We start from the raw sequence: 21,428 nt of genomic DNA, 5'->3' as shown, positions 1-21,428 counted from the left end.
CGTTGAGGAAGAGGAAGAGGAAGAAGGAAAGAGATGAAGTGTTTGACCGTTTCCTCTTCTCTGTGACTGACATGCAGCACGTCACGCCTCTTCCTCTCACTGCAGCCCGGCTGTTGTAGCCTGTCGGTGACGTTTACCTTCAAGCTGTGCAGCAGTCGTGTCCTGAACGCACAGAGGCCTGCTGGTGTTTAATCCTAGAGAGCGGTTAATTGCTTTCACCTGTGGATCCAGGTCCACGTCGGTCCCTGAATAGGCGGCTCGAGTGAAGACGTTCGGCGGGATGGAAGAGCCCCGGAGGACCCGGCTGCAGAGCAACGCTCCGAGGCCTCGCCTCATTCACTTATGATACCGCTCGGTCCGCTTCCTACTTTTAATGCTTTAAGGTAAAGAAAAACGTCTTAATGTCACGGTTGGTGCAGCTCTAGAGTGCAACAAACAACTCTGATTGCGGTGCAGCAAGGTGTGGCATGTGAGCCGGTGAGACGTAGCGCTGAACTGTCTCTGCTTTCAGGACCGCTCACACCGGCTGTGGTCGATTAGGTTAGTCTGAGTGAAAATCAATGATGGCAGATGTCTTCTTTAACCTGTCTGTATCAAAAGCCTTTTGTTTTCCAGAGTTAGTCGGTCATGGGGTGTGTGTGTGTGTGTGTGTGTGTGTGTGTGTGTGTGTGTGTGTGTGTGTGTGTGTGTGTGTGTGTGTGTGTGTGTGTGTGTGTGTCTGTGTCTCTGTGTCTCTCTCTTCTATTTACAGATGTCAGGTCCATAGACTTTTTTGAATACCGGGTCTCCGTGTCAAAGCCCTGCGGTTCATCCTCTGTCTTCCACACCAGCCTGTCTCACACATGCATCCACCTGCCAACTATCACACTTCCTCTTCAGGCCTCCCTTCCCCGCGTCACGCTGACCCTGTAGAGCTGTGAAGCCCGTCGGCCGAGGGTCTCCTGGGGTTAAGGTAAAGCTGTAACAACCCGACGAAAACTGTCACCTCGTGGAGGAGCAGACGGACGTCTCTCTGGATATTATGCCACCGGACGCTGCAAAGCTCTCTTTTTGTGACTCGGCAATATTTGCGAGACAAAAAGTAAATGTTTTTAGTTTTTTTAAAGAAGTATGTATTTCATGGATCCAGTTCAAGTTTCTTTCCCTCCATGCTCTTTCTATTCCTGGCTCTCTTCTTGTTCAGTACGTGTTCTTCTATCTCCAGTTCAAGCTGCCCACACACTGATGACATCAGTCAGGGCCCCGTTACGGATGACCTTTGACCCTTAAGATAAAATGACTTCATAGTGTGTTATGTCCGAGTACAAAAATCCATAACTCATAAGCTGCATGATATGACTGAACTATGTTACTGAGTCATCTATTAACGATGCGTTGAGCCACTGAACACATGCAGCTCTTGACTTAGACCGTCTGTTTGTCATGGTTTTATAATAGCTGCTGAGAACCGTTGCAAAATCACAAATGTAGACCTAGTTTACTCTCACAGCAGTGTTTACTTGAGATCACCATATTCAACCACAATAAACTGATGTGTTATGAGGAGTTGTATCTGAAGCTTCTGATTGCTTTCCTACATGTTGTGTGAAAGCTGACGACAGCAGCAGTTCTTCAGGTCTTCATGATGAAGCGTGCAGCTGTACAAATCCGTCAGGACAAATTGGATGAGGATTATTTATACTGAGGAACGTACCATTATTTCATTTCTCTAAAGATACAGAGCCATCGTGCAGATCTTGCATAAAGTGCTGAGAAACACTGATATATGCTCATCCTCTATGCAATCCTTTAAGCTGCAACTCAACCTTCCTTTTGAGTGTTTTCTGTTTGTATGTTCAGACAGTTGGAGTTACTATGTCTCCCTGCCTTTCTGTGTGTCGGTTAATGTTCTCTTTCACCTCTCTACTGATGTTTTCCTCTTCTACTGCTCATTATATCCTGATTTTCTTTCCCCCTCCTCTCTCTTGCCTCCTCTCCTCCGATGTCTAATGACGCGGTAAAAGAGGAGCTCGTCTCATTTAGTCCGGAAATTGAGGCGCTCCATGTAGTCTTCACCAGAAATAAAGCACTCTTGATGGTAAAGTTAATTTACCAAGGAACTCATGAGGTCAAAGCATGCAAGCATCAAGTGTTGCTTTAAATTGGAGACAGAACTATTTTGCAATGTATTATCTTGGTGCAGAGAATCAGGTCTACCAGAGACGGTTTGACTCTTTTACTCATCAACAATCTGTTGAAGCTCGAAAGCAGTTATTTTGCATCTTCCTCTGTGTGGTTGATCAGGAAGCAAACTGCCATTAAAATACTGTAGTTAATGCAAATATGAATGTTTGAGATGAAGTGAAGAGCTGTCATTTTCATTTATTAATAATATTTCAGAACATACTGTAACGTGTGGGTGCATATATGTCAGGGAGGGAGCAGCTCAAACAGAAATGTCAGCTATCTCCATGTGCTTCAAATCAGCAGCAAGCAGCCGTAAATAACTGAGCCAAAGGTCCCTCGGCCCTTTGTCGACTTTCACGTATGCAGCCTCTCTAAGTCATGTCTCCACAGTTCTGCCCTGCTGATTCTGTCCAGGACTAACTTCACACAGATGGCTTCTAGCTGTTTTATTACACAGTTTTATGTACGGACCCTACTTTAACAATGAAACGAGCGCTTTCTGACGCTCAGATTGTTGGAGGAGATTGTGTCGTATCGATGACGGCATACCTTAGCTAGAGACCATAATCATCCCAGAATAAGAGATTTAAAACCTACATGGTTCAAATGTAGAGCTTTCACACTAAATGTCTTATCAAATGTGAATATTTTCATTTAATTTGCACTGCTCTTCAACATGCAAATGCATGTTTGTGTCTGTTTCTCCCTGCTTTAAAAAATCAAGAGCAATGTTTTACTTTCTCATAAATTACATAATTACTTGCAATTAATTCATTATTTTTTGTCTGCAGTATCTGTTAAAAAGCAAGGCTGCTCAGGTTTACTTTCTTCTTTCCTCTCAAAGGTTGAGCAGTTATTTGTTTCTAAATGTATTGTCTATGCATGTGGTCTGAATTATACAAATATTATTGTTGCCCACTTATTAAACTCAATATATGTTTCCTTAGATTATTAAATAGTGGGTCAAACCTGCTGTTAAACCTGCTGTTAAACCTTACAGAAGATCTTTCTTATTGAATACAATATATTATAGATATCTGTGGGCGCTAGGACCCAGAGGACCAGGAGGAGGCTACTGATAGCAGTATGCTAGCAGAAGCTAGTGTTGCCACAAGGATTCATGAGCTAGCTTTTTAATACTTTAATTGAGGTAAGAACAAACCACACCACTGACTAAGCTGTACCTTCCTAAATAACGTAACGCTTCAATGCTGTCCACGGTCGCACCCTGACATCAAATAGCTACCGCTGAATCAATGTATCCACCCTAGTCTGTCAGGCATTAACCTAGCTAGCTAGAGGTAGCGTTAGCTTTAGCTGTGAAGTCTGAACATATTAGTAGATTCACATAAATGACCTCACTGATTATAACCTCAGTGTTCATCGAGTGTCGACTGGACAACAGAACCTGCTTATTAACATAACCACGTCGCTGTTGGTCGTTAATTAGATGGGTGAGTTAGCTAATAGGAGCTAAGAGTAGCTAACGAGCTACCAACATAACTTGCTCTCAGGTTAGCAAACCCAGCTAACTACATCATGTGCCATCAATTAACGTTAGAGCAAACATCCGATGACATTTCTTCGCTAATTTAAAACGTCTTAAATTAATATGCGTGACCTACGCGGATTATGTAGACGTCACTCGTAACGTGCTACTCTGTTGACCTTACGTAAACGTTTACGTTCATTGCTAACGTTAGCTAATGAACTAGCGTCTAGCTAATGTTAACTGAGTTACCGGCATGTCACCGACTGACGTCTTTGACTTCACCGGTCGACTGAACGATGTGTAGTTAACGTTACTAGATCAGTCTCCAGGCAGTGAGCTAGCGCCGCAGTCATTAGCGCTAACGATGGATAGTTAACGCTGCGCCGCCGGTGACCCGTCTACATGTGAAGTAAACAGAGAGCAGCCATGCCCGGTACGTCTGGTACGTCGGACAGTGTGCAGCCGGCTGCAGTAGTGCTTAGAGACCGTAGCGGCCTTACTCATTAAAGACACTGTAGTTCACTTTACTGTTGTAAACAGCGCTAATGTGCGCCAAGCTCCTGGCTCCAGAGAGTTCAGGACAAACACACAATGTTCTCCTGTTTGAGTAGCATTTGCTACTACAGTACCCAGCTGTTTCAGTACACTATTTATCAGTGTTGAAACATGAAGCTATATCATTGTGACAGGCTGGGGAAGTCGTAGAGTTCTGAGAGAGAGAGAGAGAGAGAGAGAGAGAGAGAGAGAGAGACCATCACTTCATGGTTTTGGTCTTGTGTAAATGTGGTGATTTACACCATGTATTGTTGAACGTCCTTGATGTGCTTCCTCGTGGAGCTCACTGAGTTTAAGTTTAACTGAGTCTGTTTCCTTAGACTCAGTCATGTCTCAGGTGGAGAAGAAGGCGGGGCTGCTGAGGAGGACGTCATCCTCTAAGAAGCCCTTGAAAGAGAAGGTGGTGCTGATGTACGATGAGATCTTTGCGGTGAGTATCGACAAGAGCAGAACGTCAGTGATGGAAAGTAAAAGGAATGAAATGGTGCGCGAGTGTTAACAAAGTCCCGTCTGTTCCTTCTGATGTAGAAAGAAGATCCAGCGAAAAACAACCCTCGCTTCTGGGATGAGCTGTTTCTTATGAAGGTAAAAGAAAATCCTTAAAAAGATGCAAATCAGTACAGTTAACTGAGACATGCAGATAATATCAGTAATGCAGTCTTCAAAAATGGAAATGATCATATGTAATATATGTGCAAAAACCTGTTAATATAATAATAGAGGGTCCTAATGACGTCCTAATCATCCTCCACAAACACAAACTATCTTCTCCTCACTCAATGTTCTTGTGCGTCGCCATGTTTCAGGTGAACCTAGAGTACCTGGAGTCCAAGCTGGAGAGTGTAGACGGGGAGGAGGTTCAGCGGATCCAGGACAACATCAACTCTCTGTTCCACCACTGTGTCCAGGCTCTGGGAGAGGAGCACCAGATCAAAGTGGTCAACGCCCTGCAGGTAACCAACGCTCCCAGACTTCTCCATCTACAGGCTACATCGCACGGTTTCCAAATCGACATCAGTAACACCTGAAGCACATCACTGTAATCAAATGATCTTAGCTTATCAGGTTCAAGGGTTGCACTTCAAAAGATGCATTCGTCGTGTTAATGTGGAAACTTGAATCGCAGTATTGACGCCTGTGCTCGTCTGCGTCTCTCCCCCAGACGCTCTGCGCACTTTTCCGGGGGGTTCACCAGAAGAACAAGTCTGCGTCTGGCTTTGACATCATCAACATGCTCATGGGCTTCGACAAGGCTGAGCAAAGGATGAAGGTGGGAGGAAAACAACCCCATTGAGAGGAGAAAGAGAGGAGTGAAAGTAGTGATTGGTGTTCACTCACTTCACGTCTGGTGTTTGTGTCTCCTGCAGGACTTGATGGAGAGACTGGACAGCCTTCTCTGTGGAGATGGCTCAGAGAGTCTGAAGAGCCTTTGTCTCAAACTGCTGCTGTGTCTGGTGACGGTGAGACGCAGATGAATTATGATGTGATCGGCTTTGGGGAACGATTGTTTTTAAAAAAAACAAACCGCGCTGAACATCACAAACGTGTGTTAACAGGTAACGGACAACATCAGTCAGAACACCATACTGGAATACGTGATGATCAACAGCATCTTCGAAGCCATTCTACAGGTAAGACTATATCTACTGTCATTTGGGAATTTCCATTTATTTTCAGAAACGTCTTCTTCTGAATGTGGTGATCTCTGTTCTCCGTCTGTCTCCTCCTCAGATTCTGTCAGAAGTGTCCAGCAGAGGGCAGCATGGGTACGATGCTGTGGTCCTCCTGGCTCTGCTGGTCAACTACAGGAAATACGAGGTGTGTACATATACACACTCACATGGACCTTTACTCCTCAAATGTGTATTATTGAGCAGTAATATTTCACAAATGCTAATAATAAAATATCTAATAATGATGAAAAAGGGTCATGTGATGAGTGAATCCAGTGTAGTCTGAGGAGGACACAGATTACTCCATGAATCATGATATTTGTGCAGGTGTAAGCTGAACGAGACGTCTCTGTTTGGCACCAGATGAAGATACAAACGTTGACCTGAGATATATCCGGTGTCACAGAGACACTTGTCGGACATTTTTATGACAGAGAAGCAATCGATGTTCTCTGAAAGGGCTTCCAACTGACTCCCCTCTTCAGTTATTTCCTGGGTGGATGAGAGCAGCAGGGTGGGAGGGGATGAAAGGATGAGGAGAGAGGGGGTTAGGATGCACCCTCATGTGTAGGAGAAGTGGACAGCTGCTCAAGGAGCATCTAGTCCTCACAAGTCACATGTGTAGGATGTGGAACATTTCACAATACATACATATATGTAAATTTACTGAATTGTTATTTATTGTTAAAGTAAAAACATTTTCAGATGCAGCAACAAACAAACAATCCAACTGAATAAGGGGAGAACAAAAGGTAAACATGGAATCATAATTATGGCACAAACTAGTGCAGCCGAACCGCTGACATCGTTGTATTTGGCTGCCTCAGCTGTGCGCTGCGGCGCTGCTAAGACATGACGTAGCACATGTAATCAGACATGAACATAGAAGTTAATGGATTAGTTCACCCTATTGTCACTGCTTGCCAATCCAGCCAATGCTAATTTTAGGTAATGGCTGCGTGATTAAAAAATAACCTGCTTTTATGATCCAGAATCACGCAGGCTTTGCTTCCCTGTCTGGTATTTTTAGTTGCATTTCTGGATCTCGCATGTGAGTCTGCAGATGAGCCCCGTGAGTCAGAGGACAACCTGAAGAGAGAATGACCCGTTAACGGTCCATAAAATATTCACGTCAGCATTTGTGTCCAATGCCGAACGGCCTCTGATTACACCGATTGTTTTTGTTTGCTAGTCCGTGAACCCTTACATCGTGAAGCTGTCCATCGTGGACGATGAGCCGACACTAGACGTACGTATGTTGTCACTTCCTGTGTTGGTTTGAACTGCAGAATAATGAACAGCCAGCCTGTGCTGGAGGCAGGTCACCAAGGGTTTGACTGAAACGCTGCGTGTTTTCTTTCCCAGGGAATGGGGATGGTTGTCCACCAAGCTCTGACGGAGTATAACAGGTGAGATCTTAAGAAACGTCAAAAACGCACGCTTTGAATGACGGCGTCCTCGGTGTGCCGAGGCCGCCGGTGTCATCCGCTTGGTTTGATGTCTCCCACAAATGTTCTATTTCTACTCTGAAAAGAAACAGGCTCCTTTTTATACTTTCAGTTATTTATATCTGACAGTTTTCTTTGGCAGTGGGTAATGTTTTTTGGATGAGGCGAAGGTTTGGAAATGAAAATGCTGTTTGAGAAGGAGGCGTGCGTCGACATCAGAGTGATGGACGACGGCTCCACACGGTTCATTGTTTCTGTCCTTCAGATGATACGCTGTGGGGAGTAGAAGGAGACGTTGGGTTAGGGTTAAACATATATATATATATATATATATATATATATATCTCTGCCTGTCTTTAATTTATCTGTCATTCGCTCCACTTTTCTTTATTACTCCTCACTTCCTGTCTTTGTCTTTCTTTCCCCCATGAAGGCAGTACAAAGACAAAGAGGAGGAGAACCAGGGCGGGTTCTTCTCCACCCTCACTAGCATGGTACGGTCTTATTCTTGCTTCATATTGTGACAGCAGATGTATTTCTGACATCACGATGTATTCGGTATCCAAAGAGTTTCATCTGCGGCTCCAGATTTCCTCTTGAACAGCGTTGTCTGATGGCTCCGCCCCCTTCTTCTGTCCACAGGTGGGCAGCATGTTCATCGCCGACGCTGATGAGAAGCTCTCTGTACAGTGAGTACCGAGAGATTGAAATGCAGCTAGTTGCTCGACGTGTGTGTTGAGCCTCACTGGATCAAAGCCCGGAGCTTTCTACTTCATGAACCGATGAAGTGACCTCACTCTTCCCTTTCTTCTCAAGGACCAACGAGGCGATTCTGCTGGCGCTCTATGAGGCCGTGCACCTCAACCGCAACTTCATCACTGTACTAGCACAGGTGAGACTACGGGAATCATCATCTTCTCCGTCAGCAGTGTTGCTCTACTATTAGTACGTATTTCTTTAAAGGCGCTCACGATGTGAACATTCACTTGGCTTTATTTTCCCCTGTGGGGACTTTCACGTTCAGTGTTTGAGGCGTCCGATGTAGCTGACTGATGAAGCTTCCGTTGTGAGGACATTAAGCCGCTGTCCTGCTTTTTACAATGCTGTAATTATGCTCACATCTCATACATTAGCAGCGGTTATTAATGCACCATTTCGTTTGAAATGTTCTGCGCTCCCAGAAGTAATCTCGTCTCTCTTGCAGTCTCCATTAAGCGGCTTCCTGTTCCCTTCTCTCAGTCTCCTGCTCCGTGTCGTCGCTCTCTTCTCTACGTTATGGGACCGAAGGCACAGCTTTTCACTATCCATGACATTTGACTAAATGTGTTTTTGGTCCATCAACAGAGCCACCCTGAGATGGACATCCCGACCACACCCACCACCCCGACTCCAACCACACCTACTACACCACTCGGCACAACGCCGCCCTCCTTAGACAGTGAGTCGAACGTGTTTGTCTTTGGGGAGAAAACATGGCCGACGCGTCTATGATGCCCGTCTGTAGTCGGGTCTGCTTCTCTATTTCTGCACAACGATGGATTTTGACAACGTTGTAAACGGTCTTTATGGTGAAGTGTGTAGTTGAACATTATGTGAAACAGAATTAAACTAAACTTAAATACGAATCCCTTCAAAACACCAGAACGGGCCGAATATGAAGTGAAGGATCGGATGTATCGGGGCTCTTTTTTTTTTTTTTGCTTAACAGTATTTTTACATACATTTTTAAAAACTCTCTCTCTCTCCCTCACTTCTGACATACACACACACACACACACACACACACACACACACACGCATACCGGCAGCCTTTTCAAATATTCAACAGATTTTGAAGGTCATCTGAAGAGAGGCGCTCACACACAGTAAACGACACTTCTAACGTTGGTTTATTACATGTTCATAATGCGGTTATTACACCGTGTTAATGTCTCTTTTGGACTTGAGTGCTTGGCCGTCACTTGTGGTTTCATGGCAGGTGAACGTTTAGAAGCACATTCAGAAGCAGGTCATTTAGCATGCACACAGCGCTGTAGCTGCTAAAAGGTGCATGTTTCTATCTCTAGCTCTCCCTCCGCTGCTTCAAAGCTAAGAGGCATTTTCTGTATGAAATATTAACCTCCATCTTTAGATACAGATGAATGTTTCACGTGCGTTGTGCCATGTCACGGGATCCTCGGCACTTAGAGTCCCTCTGCTCGACACGTGTCCGCCAATCGCACGTCGGGAACGCACCCCGTCCGTCCGTCCGTCTGTCCTCGGGACGGATCCCGTGTGACGGTGTGGTTCTCCACGGTGGGACGTCTCTCCTTTTTGCCCCGCTGTGATCCGGGGAAACAAAACGAGGGTTAGAGACGGACATGACCGGCTCATCATTTATCCATGGAAATAAAAAAAGCTTATGTTTCAAAAAGCAGAGATTTCTGAATGGATGAAGCTGCTCGTCTTCACCACACAGCAGCTCCAGTAATGAGACGGAGACGTTGATTTGTGTAAGGCTGGTTATTTACCTGAATGAGCTCAACGTCTGGCGGCTCTTTTGAACTCTAGAGTAGATTTTGAGCTCAGGTTATTATTGGATGGAAATAATTGATTTAAGGTTTGGTTTATCATAATGATATTATGGCCTTTCTTTCTGTTTACTTCATATTCATGCATGAGAAGATGCTGGTTGGTATTGTATCTGCAGTGAACGTATATATTTCTGCTGTGTAGTGATGAACAACCCAGAACTGCCTCTGGATCCCAACCTGCAGACTAGCAACCTTCTCATCACCTTCCTCAAGTACGCCTCCATTGTGATGCAGGACACTAAAGGTAAGCGGACACCTTCACGTCTCTGTCGCTCCTCTTCCCTCTGTCACTTTGTCTTCTACAACTCCTAACCCTAACCAGAGCAACAACAAACCGTCCCGCCCTTTTTCTGACCTGTTAAGAGTCTCATGTGTCTTTTTGCAGATGAGCATCGACTCAACAGTGCCAGACTTTGCCTAATCATCCTCACCTGCATAGCCGAGGTACGAGCAGCCGCACTCTGCAACATGTGCTCGCTCTGCAGGTCGTCTTTGTTCTGACTCCACCTCTGTGTGTGTGTGTGTGTGTGTGTGTGTGTGTGTGTGTGTGTGTGTGTGTGTGTGTGTGTGTGTGTGTGTGTGTGTGTGTGTGTGTGTGTGTGTGTGTGTGTGTGTGTGTGTGTGTGTGATAGGACCAGTACGCCGATGCCTTTCTTCACGATGACAACATGAACTTCAGAGTCAACCTCCACAGAATGGTGAGTTAGTGTTTGGGAGTGAGTGACGGAGGATACTTTGTGTTGGTTTTAGTCAGACTTTGGACGGAGTTGTGCAGCGCTGCATGTTCTGATCTCTCTTTTCATCCACCATTTCTCAGCTGTTGCTCTCCCTGTCTTTCGTGCACAGATGTCCTTGTGAACATTAGAAACCTGGTTATGTCTCACTGGAGTAACCCGGTTACTTAAACGTGATCTTTTTCCTGCTGACTGTATGTTTCCATTGTCTTTGTTTTCAGCCCATGAGGCACAGAAAGAAAGCAGTGGACAAGAACATCCCTTCACGTCCGCTGGTGTGTGCTGTTCTAGGTACGAGGAACGTTAACAGCGCTTGTTCACTGTGGGTCCATCGTAGTATTATGTTCTTCTTATGGTTCGTTAGTTAGCTGTAGCTTCTGAGCACAGAAGCTTTTAGCCGTTAGCCACATGTGTGCGTCTTTGTCGCCATTTTCCGTTCTATTGATTTTATTGGGTCTTCCTTCACATCAGTACATGGCTTTACTCCTGTGCCCACGCTGTCTTTGTCTGCACCCTCCTGTCTAGATCTGATGGTGGAGTTCATAGTCACTCATATGATGAAGGACTTCCCCATGGATTTATACTTGTGAGGACACGTATGCATATCACACACACACACACACACACACATTGCTCTGGTCCCGTCCACCGACCTGCTCCGTCACCACAGTGTCGTGTGTTTCCTCTGCAGGCGCTGTGTGCAGATCATCCACAAACTCCTGTGCTACCAGAAGAAGTGCAGGATCCGGTTACACTACACCTGGAGAGAGCTCTGGTCAGGTAAAGATGCCTCCAGACCTCAAGACCCTACAGCGACCACGACTTGTGTCCCACTTCATTCGCACAACAAGGAGGCGGTGGAGTGTTGTTGTTGTTAGGACGGGAGGTGGACGATGGTCATTATTTACTGAACATGGTTTCTAAAAGAAGCAGAGAGGAAGGAGCGATGAGGGGATGAAAGAGAGGGAAGGAGATCAATAATACAAGAGCAACTTTTCTGGTTTCATTGGTTTTATAATGATTGATGTTGATTCTCACACATGTACTCAGTACATCAAGATGTACTTTATATGCTAGTTGTAGATGTACTTCTGAGGTGAAACCAGAGACTTTATGTGTTAAACATGTTCTGATTTTCTGGGCATCACCTTATTAAGAGTTGGTAGATAGTTAAATGCGTTTGCAAAACAAAGCCAATTTCCCCCTGAAGTCATTGGGCCTGTTGTTTTGGGAGTGTACTGCATCGCTGAGGCTGGATAATGAGTCTCTGAAGGAAGCACCATCCATCCTGGCGGCCTTGTTTTCCTCCCGGTCAACACACAAAGGGACATTTCAGCTCGTAATGGCGCCGTCGCACCGTGTCTCATTACAATACACGTTCTTCTAATCGGTCCAATAATCGGTTTAATTCCCCGAGTGACACTGACCCTTTTTCTCCTGCCGGTGATAACGGCGCACCATGAAATAAGAGGAAGAGACGAGCTGAATTAAAGCCTCAGATGTGTTCGTCTTCTTCCAGCCTGTTTCTGGAGCTTGTTAAAAGCTCACATTTTGCTTCTTCTTATGGGATTTGTTTTCCTCTTCTTCCTTGATTTGCTGTTGAAAGGTTTCCCCCCCCCCCACCTCCTGTGTTTCCATTATCTTCCTTAATAAAGAAGCTCAGTGAGGAAGGCAGACTGCTGGTAGACGACTATCAGCCTCATTATCTCACTCATGTATGCATGTCTGCCTCTGCACAGCTCTCATCAACCTGCTGAAGTTCCTGCTGTCAAATGAGACGACACTGCTGGCCAAGCACAACATCTTTCACCTGGCCTTACTGGTGAGACACACACACACACACACACACACACACACACACACACGCGTTGTATCAGTGGCGCTGCTCGTAGCCCAAAGGATGCTGTTTATATTGTATTTCCGTTAGCGAGTGTTTTTGGTTTGTTCTTCATCTTTTTGTCGAGAGTGAAATGTATTGGATCAACATCAGCGTTGGTCTCTATCTGGTGATGCAGGTGGTGAACCTGTTCAACATGTTCATAACATACGGGGACACGTTCCTGCCCACCTCCAACAGCTACGACGAGCTGTACTATGAGATCGTACGGATGCACCAGGTCTTTGACAACCTCTACTGTATGGGTATGTTAGTGCTGAACCTCACTCATGATTAACTCTGATGTAAAAGCTGCAAACAACTAGCTGCTAGTTTTATTCACCAATGAATTCCAGAGTTCTCATGACTCGGCAGTTCAAAAACAAATCAAATGCACATTTAAATGTTCTAGCCTTTCTTTTATTGCTCTAAACCGGTCCGATGGGGATAGATGTGTTTGTTCTGTGGCTCTTTGTAATCCGTCATTCTCTGCCTTCCAGTTCTGAGGGTATCAACCAACACGGGCCAGTGGAAGGAGGCAGCCAGCAAAGTCACGCAAGCCCTTGTCAATGTTCGGTAAAAGAGCACACACACACACACACACACACACACACACACACACACACACACACTGTATCCTAAGAAGGAGAAAAGAGTCACATTGGATTGAAATGTAGTGAAGAAAGGTCAACATAAAGGGAGTGAAGTGAAGTCTTTGGGTGTGTAATGTAATGTAGGTCTCTTCCTTCCATCCACTCCGTCCCTCAGGCCCCTTTTATTAAATACTTTTTAAGCCTTTATCTCCTCCAGTCCACACACAAGCTCTACTTGGTCTCTCCTCCACCATTTTACCCTGGGATCGCTCCTTTCTCCTCCGTCTTCTCCGAGGAGTTGATCCTCTGAGGTCACCCTGGCTCAGAGGCCCCCCCCCCCCCCCCCCGAGGGCCGGGTGGTCCCCCGAGGAGCCGCCCACTCGACTGGGCTCCTGGGACGGAGCGGACGAGGGCTGGAGGGAGAGAGAAGATTGAAAGAGTGATATCTGAACGAATTGACGAGTGAATCTGAGAGGAATAAAGAACCCGCTGAGGCCGAGTTTAAATGAACTCAAATGAAGGAACCAATTCTATTTCGCTCCCATCACCTCAGTCCTCCATACGCTGGCTTCACACTGAATTGCCACGACGGAGAATTCTCTGCATTTCTCACTATAATTCATTTGATATATATATATATATGTGTGTGACGTCCTGCTAAGCCATCTCACAGCTGTGCTTATTGCATCAGCTTCAATTTGTGCCATAAAGCCGTTTATTTCATGGAGATGAATGCTGACGCTGGAGGAGATTGCCTCTGAATTTACATGTGAAGTTCCCCGGTGTGCTCGCCTGATAGGAAGGAGGCATTGAGACGGAGTTGAATAGGAATGACTATAACTTCTTATAAGTCTTTAACTCACAACTTTGCTGGTCAAATATCTCGTCAAAATTGCAAACCTTCACATAGCAGCAACCAGCGGGAAGTGTTTTAATGAGCACAAGGCAACGTCCAACAAAAGCCCAGTTATTCGTTCTCACTCTTATAGTCTAACTTCAGCCTCCTGAGTCCACCAATCGAACCAGTCGGTTGGACCACAAACAAAGCACATCTGGTCTCCTGTGTTCGTCTGGGTCTAGATAACCTTTTGTTAGAACACACGATACACGATACCAAATGTTTGGAACAAAATGTGTCACAATCACACACGTCTTTCAGGTTGTGCTGTTGGTTGTATGCTTTACATCCTTGCACATAAATGATGACGTCCACACGGCTTCGTCTCACAACTGGTCGTGTTTTTGTCTTCAAGGGCCATCGTCAACCATTTTAATCCCAAGATTGAGTCGTACGCGGCGGTGAACCACATCTCCCAGCTGTCTGAAGAACAGGTAAACATCACTTCTGACTGTTACGGAGCGTCGTGACCTCACACCACTGAGCTGAAGACACACTGTTCAGGTGGACAAATGTGAAGCACACAGCTTTCTCCTGAACGTGTATATGTGTGTGTGTGTGTGTGTGTGTGTGTGTGTGTGTGTGTATTTACAGTACAGTACATGTTGCAGATTCTGAAGCCACCGTTTTGCAAACGGAGTGAGAATTGAACCATTAAGAAGCTGGAGTGCTTCTGAAGTGCTGAGTTATTCCCTCATCATCAGAGTCTGAGGAGGCTGAACCTCAGCGCTCTGCGTTCCACTTAGGACTTTATCACTCGAGTCAAATCGGTGAAGATAGGAAAACAGCTGGAGGAGAACTTTCCTTTTTATTTGTATTTTTCTTCACAAGCTGATAACAGAGTGATGGATTTGGTCATTATACTCCTCAATTACCTCTCCGCCTTTATCTGCCGGATTTATTCACAACAAAGAGGGACGGCAGCAGTCAGCTGTCTGTGAGCAGAGCTGGTTTATGTGACTTGATAAAGTATTTAAAGATGTGATTTGACCAACGCAGAGTACAGTGTGTGTACAGTGTGTGTACAGTGTGTGTACAGTGTGTGTGTGTGTGTGTGTGTGTGTGTGTGTGTGTGTGTGTGTGTGTGTAGGGCTGTTCTTTTGTGTTTTTGTCTCTGTGACGCTGTAAGAGTGCTGAGAGTGAACCTCACTATACGTCTCTGTAAAGCTGAGGGGAGCTGCAGATGCATCACTATAAATATATCAACTGCAGCCGCTTTAAATGTTCTATATTCAGCATCCAGAGCGTTGCTGTAGCAGCTCATAGCTACCTGTGCTGTGCTGTGATAACGGACACCAGAAAGGCGCTCTCATGGCGCGCAGCACGATCCCATCAGCGGGACGTTAGAGGAGGAAGACGTCCTCACTGACGCAGCGCTTTAACCAGCTTTCTTCATCCTGTCCAAAACCACGAAAATGCTGCCGTCAGCTGCTGTCTAATGAATGAACAAGAGGCCCAGAAAGCTTTGAAGCACTGTACTTTGCCGGTCTCAGTGATCACAGGATGTAGGTCGGGTTTTACAAAAAGGCAGGAGAGAATGAGATCTTTCAATTGAACAACAGCTACATGTTCCCTCAGGCTGGACAAAAATAATGCTCACAGCAAATGAACGCAAAAGCTGAAACACCGTGACGTAAAACAAACTTGTTTCATCTCACTGATGAACTTTAACGCGATGCAGCGCTCTGTGTCTGGTGCACAGCTGTGGACTCTGACCTGAATAATGGGGCAGAACAGAGGCAGAGATGTATTGAACGTCGGTCAATGGAGGGACTTGTTCACACACACACACACACACACACACACACACACACACACACACAGCGTCTTCATTCCCCACGGTGACACTAGAAGATGGATGGTCTCCAGAAACACGCAGCATTTAAATGAGCTGCCGTCCGTCTGTCTCTCACACGAGATACGACGTTAGTGGAGACACACTTCAGCACACACACACACACACACACACACACACACACACACACACACACACACACACACACTTCAGCAGAGAGAGAGAGAGAGAGAGAGAGAGAGAGAGAGAGAGAGAGAGAGAGAGAGAGAGAGAGAGAGAGATGAATGTTTCATCATCATACCATCAAAGGTTAAGATAAAAACAACAGCCTGAGCAGAGCTGTAGAATTTAGAAAAGGACGAAGAATCTGTCGATTCCACTCTAGAGTGAGGATTTAGCGGTACAGTCGATGTACGAGATAGAGATATAGATAGATAGATAGATAGATAGATAGATAGATAGATAGATAGATAGATAGATAGATAGATATACTACCAGAGCTAAAGGAGAATATATATATAGATACGTGTTGTGTGGAGAATCGCTGCATAATGACATCTGATTTCAGCTCACCTTCTCAAATCAGCTGGACTGTAAAGTCCACACACACACACACACACACACACACACACACACACACACACACACACAGAACTGTATTTGCTTGATTTATATTTGTGCTGAATGAATGAATGAATGAATGAATGAATCCTTCCTGAAGCACAGATGCCTTCATCGTTCATTCAAAGTGGAACTTTATCTCAGCGGTGCAGACGCAGACGCAGACGCAGACGCTCGGCTCATCCGGAGATAAAGAAGCACAATTAAACCTCCGGCGTGAGATAAACCTAGCAGAGTTCTGTTTAATGACGGAACAAAACAAACGAGGAAGAAAGCAAATGAAATGCTGAGAAACATCCATCAAGTTGCAGGAGATGCTTTTCTTTTTCCAAAACGACAAATCACTAGAGAGTCTCCTCTGACTCCTCTGAGTTAGTGGAGAGGAACCAGATCCAACCAGATCCTGGTCCCTCATCAGTAAAGATGTAATGAAGTATTAAACACGGTGATTCATGGTGTCCACTGTGCGAGGCTTTAACCACAGAGTTATGCAACGTGTTCATTTCCTGTTTCCCTCACCCGTCAACCCCCGCTAGGTGTTGGAGGTGGTTCGGTCCAACTACGACACGCTGACGCTCAAACTGCAGGATGGTTTGGACCAGTTTGAGAGATACTCGGAGCAGCCCAAAGAGGCTGCTTTCTTCAAGGAGCTGGTAAGAGATGGAGAGCAATGCATTGTGGGTTCAGAGAGGTGTGAGCGGGTAGTGAATGTCCCTGTGCGTCTGTCTGCAGGTGCGCTCCATCAGTCTGAATGTGAGGAAGAACGTCTCTCTGAACACCCTGAGTCAGGACGTCCTGCTCAAAGAGTTCTCCACCATCTCCTGAGACGCACACACTCCTGCAGCCGCCTCCCCCCTTCAGATGGACACACACACACAGTGCATGTGTGTGTGCATGTGGACATGAACGCGCACACACACACACACACACACACTAACACACACTAACGAGGACGGTCCTCGATTGTTTTCTCCGTGATTCGTCTCGATTTGTCCTCCTGTGAACTGAACGATGGAAGACGGACTGGATGCGCCTCAGAGAAAGACCTGGACCGTGTGTGTGTGTGTGTGTGTGTGTGTGTGTGTGTGTGTGTGTGTGTGTGTGTGTGTGATGTAAGGAAGTGCCCGTGTTGCACTGGTGTAGTCTTCAGTATTGATGGACTGTCCACTGACACATGAACGTTTGGATTTAACTGAATTCAAGCACTTTGAATCCAGATGTTCATCCAACTCTTCAGCCACTGGTGATGTTCTCAGCAGCTTCTGCTCCTTTGATTCCTGATTCATCTCCACTGATTCATTCAGAAGGTTTCGGCTCGGAGGGGAGCGTTGTGTTCTTCCTCACCACGTCTGTAAACCTCTGTAACGGGACCCTTGAGTTTGGATCTTACTGTAGACCCTCTTTGATCTGAGCATTAACTCTTTCTGTGCGATTTGTTAACGTGAATCAAAACGTTTAAAAGTATTTTGTAGTTCCATGTTTGCTACGCCGTAGAACAGTTTGTGCTGAAGTGATGAAAAGCTTCTTATTGTTGTTGCAAACCTTTTGTTTTTGAACAAAGCCAGGACTAACATTCACTACTGCACCACTCACTGTCTCTCATTACTTTAACCACGCACATCAGAACAATTGAAATTATGATTTTTGGTGGAAGCAGGTCTTAATTATGCAATTTTCTTCAAGTGAAGGGTCTTATTTCTCTCATCTCTAACTCCTGTAGGTATATTTATGTTTCTTTTTTTTAAATAAAGGTTTCCTATTACTCAACCGGAGCGTCCTCTCTCCAGTATTTAAGTGAGAAAAATCAAGAAAAAACTGTTTTTTGATCCACATTGTAAAATCAAAACTAACTTTATTTCACTTTCTTTCACTATAAACTTTGCAACAACCGCCCTCGTCAGCTCCACACTCACACACACACACACACACACACACTCACACACACACACACACACACACACACACACACACACACACTCTGTCCTCTGCTGATACATTGGCTGTCAGTGGGAGACTTGATTTCTTTCCCCCAAACAAACCCCAGAGTGAAATATGACTTTTCATTTGATTAATACGCTCTTTGACAACAAATGCTTTTGTGTTGGATCATTTTTTTTAGGTGTCCAATGTTGAGCGTTTATCAACTGTTGAGTTACTCAGCGAGTAAAAACTGCTGCTACCAGAAGTCTGGTTGTTCTGTCAGCGTACAACAAAGATTCATTCATTGTGTTTCAAAATACCTGCATGATATTGACACCGTCAATCTGAAATATCGACCTCGTGATTGACAGGTCCCTCCCCTTTGTCACCGTGTGTTTTCACTTCATGTCGGTCACTTCGAGATGTCTCAGTAGTAAGTGTTCGGGTTGTTCGTAGCTGCTCCACCCTCTCGTGTCACTTCTAGTTGCAAAATAAACAAGATGGCGATGAAAGATTTAAAGTGATGCTGAACTGCCACCGACCACTTCAGGAAGTCAGAGTGCTTCACTTCGCTCCAAATCTCATAAATGAATTACTGATGAATTAGATAATCGTTGTGAAATGTTTGCAGAGACTTTAGGGATTTAAATGTATTTGTTAGGTTCAGAAACTCAGATACAAATTGTGAGGAGCTGAGAGAGAAACGCATTAAAAAGACGAGACGCTGCATAACGTTTGAGCAAAGACTACTTCATTCATTATGAGACAAAGACATTCTCTAGAGTTCATACTTGAGATGATAGAAAGAAAATTCAAATGTTCTGTTTTGCAGTGTGACGAGCAGAGCTTCGGGTCCGTCGGGTGTTTGGCAGAGACCAGGCAGACGTTGTGCTCTCTTTTGGGTGTGAAAGTGAAATGTTTCGCTTCCATTCGGCCCGGTTCCAACTGTGCACGAGTCGTCTCGCAGTATAGCTTTCCTCGTTCACCACTGAAGTACTTGGAACGCAACCAACAAGGAGCCCTCTTCAGAGAAGCCCCTCCTGATGACTGCAGCACCACGAGGTTCACCAGAAGAAGGAACAAAGATCATTGATCAGTCGAAGGGTTCTGACCTGCAGAGCCTCAACGCAGCAGCAGTGGGACCCTGAACTCTCTCTCACGCCTAAAATCACACTGATCAGCCTCTAATGGACACGCAAGCGTCATGTTAGCACAAAGACGCATTTCAGGAGATTAAAATGAGCTTCTGGGAATATCACCGCGGCGTGGAGAGCGGACTCTGAGTGTGTGCTAGAGATCGCTTTGTGTCTTTTTAATGTGGTGGAGCTCAATCCCCCGACGCCAGTCTGCTCCAAACCCTCTCATTCTGTTGGCTATATTGTAGATTGGGCAGTATTTCAGCTCCCTGATATAATCTGTGTCTGTGTGTGTGTGTGTGTGTGTGTGGTGTGTGTGTGCTGATGACAGCTTGGACGCTCACTTCCTTTCTCTGTGACAACCCATTAATGTCTGCTGTGCATTTATAAAGTTTCATTTAAGCATATCAGCCTTCTCATCAAATATTCATTGGAGGGGAGATTGCCTGCTTTATCTCCACCCCCCCCCCCCCTTCCCTCCATCACCCCCCCCCCCCCCCCCCCACTGCTTTATGTGTCTTCAAATGCAACTTTCCAGAGGACACGTAAGCAGAAACATGTGGCATCTCTTTTTTAAATGTCTTATTCTGAATATTATCTTCTGAACTTCACTGAGATAAAGTCAACACCGTCGCTCCCTCCGTCTTCTTCTGCTTCCCTTCTGACTTTCCTTCCCTTTAAGATGCACCACTGTCCCTCTCTCTGGGTCTGCTTACTTCACAAGGCCTCTTCTGGTGTCCTCGCTTCCTGAAAGAGGACATCACAATCCCCGTCTCAGAGGAAGCTCCACTGAAGACTGTTTAGCTTCACTACATTTGCTGGTTTGAGAGTTTGTCTGCTCTCACAGCATCACTGGTTACTGTTGGTTTCATGCTACGTCTGTTCTGGGTCGTGGGGTCAAATGTTGAGCAGTTGTTCAGTACTGCTTTGTTCTTGAAATAGATGAGCAATAAACATGTTTGTGTTGGATTTTGAAGTGGTGTTAAAGAGGCACTAGACTGATTTTAGCATGTTAGCATGCTGACATTAGCATTTAGCTCAAAGCACTGCTAGCATGGATATAGACCCACAATCTGTCTCTCACAACAAGTCCCAAGAAACCAACCAAGAACCCGACCAGTCCTCGCTGGGTCTTAAGACGTAGGAGCTAAAAAGAGACGTTGAAACTTTAATGGAACACTTAAAAGAACTTGACATTTTACCAAAAAGCTGGAGGGAAGGCCTGAAATACAGATCCTAACATGTACTCAAATCAAACAAACTATTATTCATGAAGCAGCTTTAATCACGCCTTTACTTCAAACCTTGAGAGGCTCAAAGTCTTACATGTTAGAGGGTTTACATAGAGCGTTGTGATGGGAAACAACGCTGTGGAAACCTTGAAGTTCATCCCATGAATCAGCTCGTGTTCCCCTCTGTCTCCCTCTAGCTGATGTTGTGTATTTATGGATTTAATATTTCAATTCTGGCGACCTTGCATTAATCTGGAATATGAGAGAGTCATTCCTTAAGTCTGCTCAACCTGACAGCGTATTGATCTGCAGGTGTTACTTCTTCCTACCGAGTCAAGACCATCAAGGTGAGACCATCAAGGTGAGACCATCCATCAGTGGAGCAGAGATCAGCAGACATACAACCCCCCCTCCTTCTTCATCCCTCCTCTTCCTCTCAGCTGTGAAGTGTCTGTGCTCTCTCTCTCTCCCTCTCTCCCTCCCTCTCTCTCTCTCTCTCTCTCCCTCCCTCCCTCTCTCTCTCCCTCTCTCCCTCTCTGTCTCTTTCTCTCTCTCCCTCTACCTCTCCCTCTCTCTCTTTCTCTCAATTCAATTTCAATAGCTTTATTGGCATGAAAGTTTAGAAACAGTATTGCCAAAGCATCAACAAAATTAAACATACAATATCATTAATATAACATCTATATTGATTATTAATTACATACAGTGTGTGTGTG

At 45.2% G+C, this 21,428-nt stretch overlaps 2 protein-coding genes across 6 annotated transcripts in view; both read left to right on the top strand.

Annotated features, from left to right (window-relative positions):
- Positions 1 to 176: 176 nt before the first annotated feature.
- On the top strand, positions 177 to 18,191 carry armh3 (armadillo like helical domain containing 3). Of its 5 annotated transcripts, XM_068728922.1 has the most exons (28): positions 177 to 383; positions 457 to 540; positions 752 to 1,081; positions 4,534 to 4,643; positions 4,742 to 4,798; positions 5,020 to 5,166; positions 5,376 to 5,483; positions 5,581 to 5,673; positions 5,770 to 5,844; positions 5,945 to 6,031; positions 7,079 to 7,135; positions 7,252 to 7,295; positions 7,768 to 7,828; positions 7,977 to 8,023; positions 8,151 to 8,226; positions 8,679 to 8,772; positions 10,050 to 10,151; positions 10,293 to 10,351; positions 10,540 to 10,605; positions 10,863 to 10,932; positions 11,167 to 11,227; positions 11,333 to 11,421; positions 12,381 to 12,463; positions 12,657 to 12,783; positions 13,018 to 13,093; positions 14,364 to 14,442; positions 16,961 to 17,077; positions 17,157 to 18,191. In XM_068728922.1, exons 4-28 carry the CDS (start codon positions 4,542 to 4,544, stop codon positions 17,247 to 17,249), a joined length of 2,070 nt encoding a protein of 689 aa, XP_068585023.1. In that variant the 5' UTR covers positions 177 to 383; positions 457 to 540; positions 752 to 1,081; positions 4,534 to 4,541; the 3' UTR covers positions 17,250 to 18,191. The 5 variants fall into 5 exon arrangements, with proteins under 5 accessions (XP_068585023.1, XP_068585022.1, XP_068585021.1 ...); XM_068728921.1 differs by lacking the exon at positions 457 to 540; XM_068728920.1 differs by lacking the exons at positions 177 to 383; positions 457 to 540; positions 752 to 1,081 and adding an exon at positions 3,232 to 3,316.
- A 2,343-nt stretch (positions 18,192 to 20,534) lies between these two features.
- LOC137886434 (Kv channel-interacting protein 4-like) overlaps positions 20,535 to 21,428 on the top strand; it is a 5,486-nt gene continuing 4,592 nt past the window's right edge. The window contains exons 1-2 of the mRNA XM_068728880.1: positions 20,535 to 20,620; positions 21,025 to 21,073. Of these exons, the coding sequence (XP_068584981.1) occupies positions 20,535 to 20,620; positions 21,025 to 21,073 (135 nt within the window). The remainder of the gene's footprint in view (positions 20,621 to 21,024; positions 21,074 to 21,428) is intronic.

The sequence above is a fragment of the Cebidichthys violaceus genome, unplaced genomic scaffold (genome assembly GCF_023349555.1).
Source record: "Cebidichthys violaceus isolate CVI_PGR_0920_01 unplaced genomic scaffold, fCebVio1.0.p SCAF_44, whole genome shotgun sequence".
NCBI lineage: Eukaryota > Metazoa > Chordata > Actinopteri > Perciformes > Stichaeidae > Cebidichthys > Cebidichthys violaceus.
Note: the sequence above shows the minus strand (reverse complement) of the source record. Positions and strands in the feature narration are given on the sequence as shown.

Bases quoted from the DNA above. Each gene is read 5' to 3' on its own strand.
- armh3 (XM_068728918.1), top strand. The intron at 8,773-10,049 runs GTGAGTCGAACG...TCTGCTGTGTAG, and splicing joins AACGCCGCCCTCCTTAGACA to TGATGAACAACCCAGAACTG. The intron at 12,464-12,656 runs GTGAGACACACA...CTGGTGATGCAG, and splicing joins TCTTTCACCTGGCCTTACTG to GTGGTGAACCTGTTCAACAT.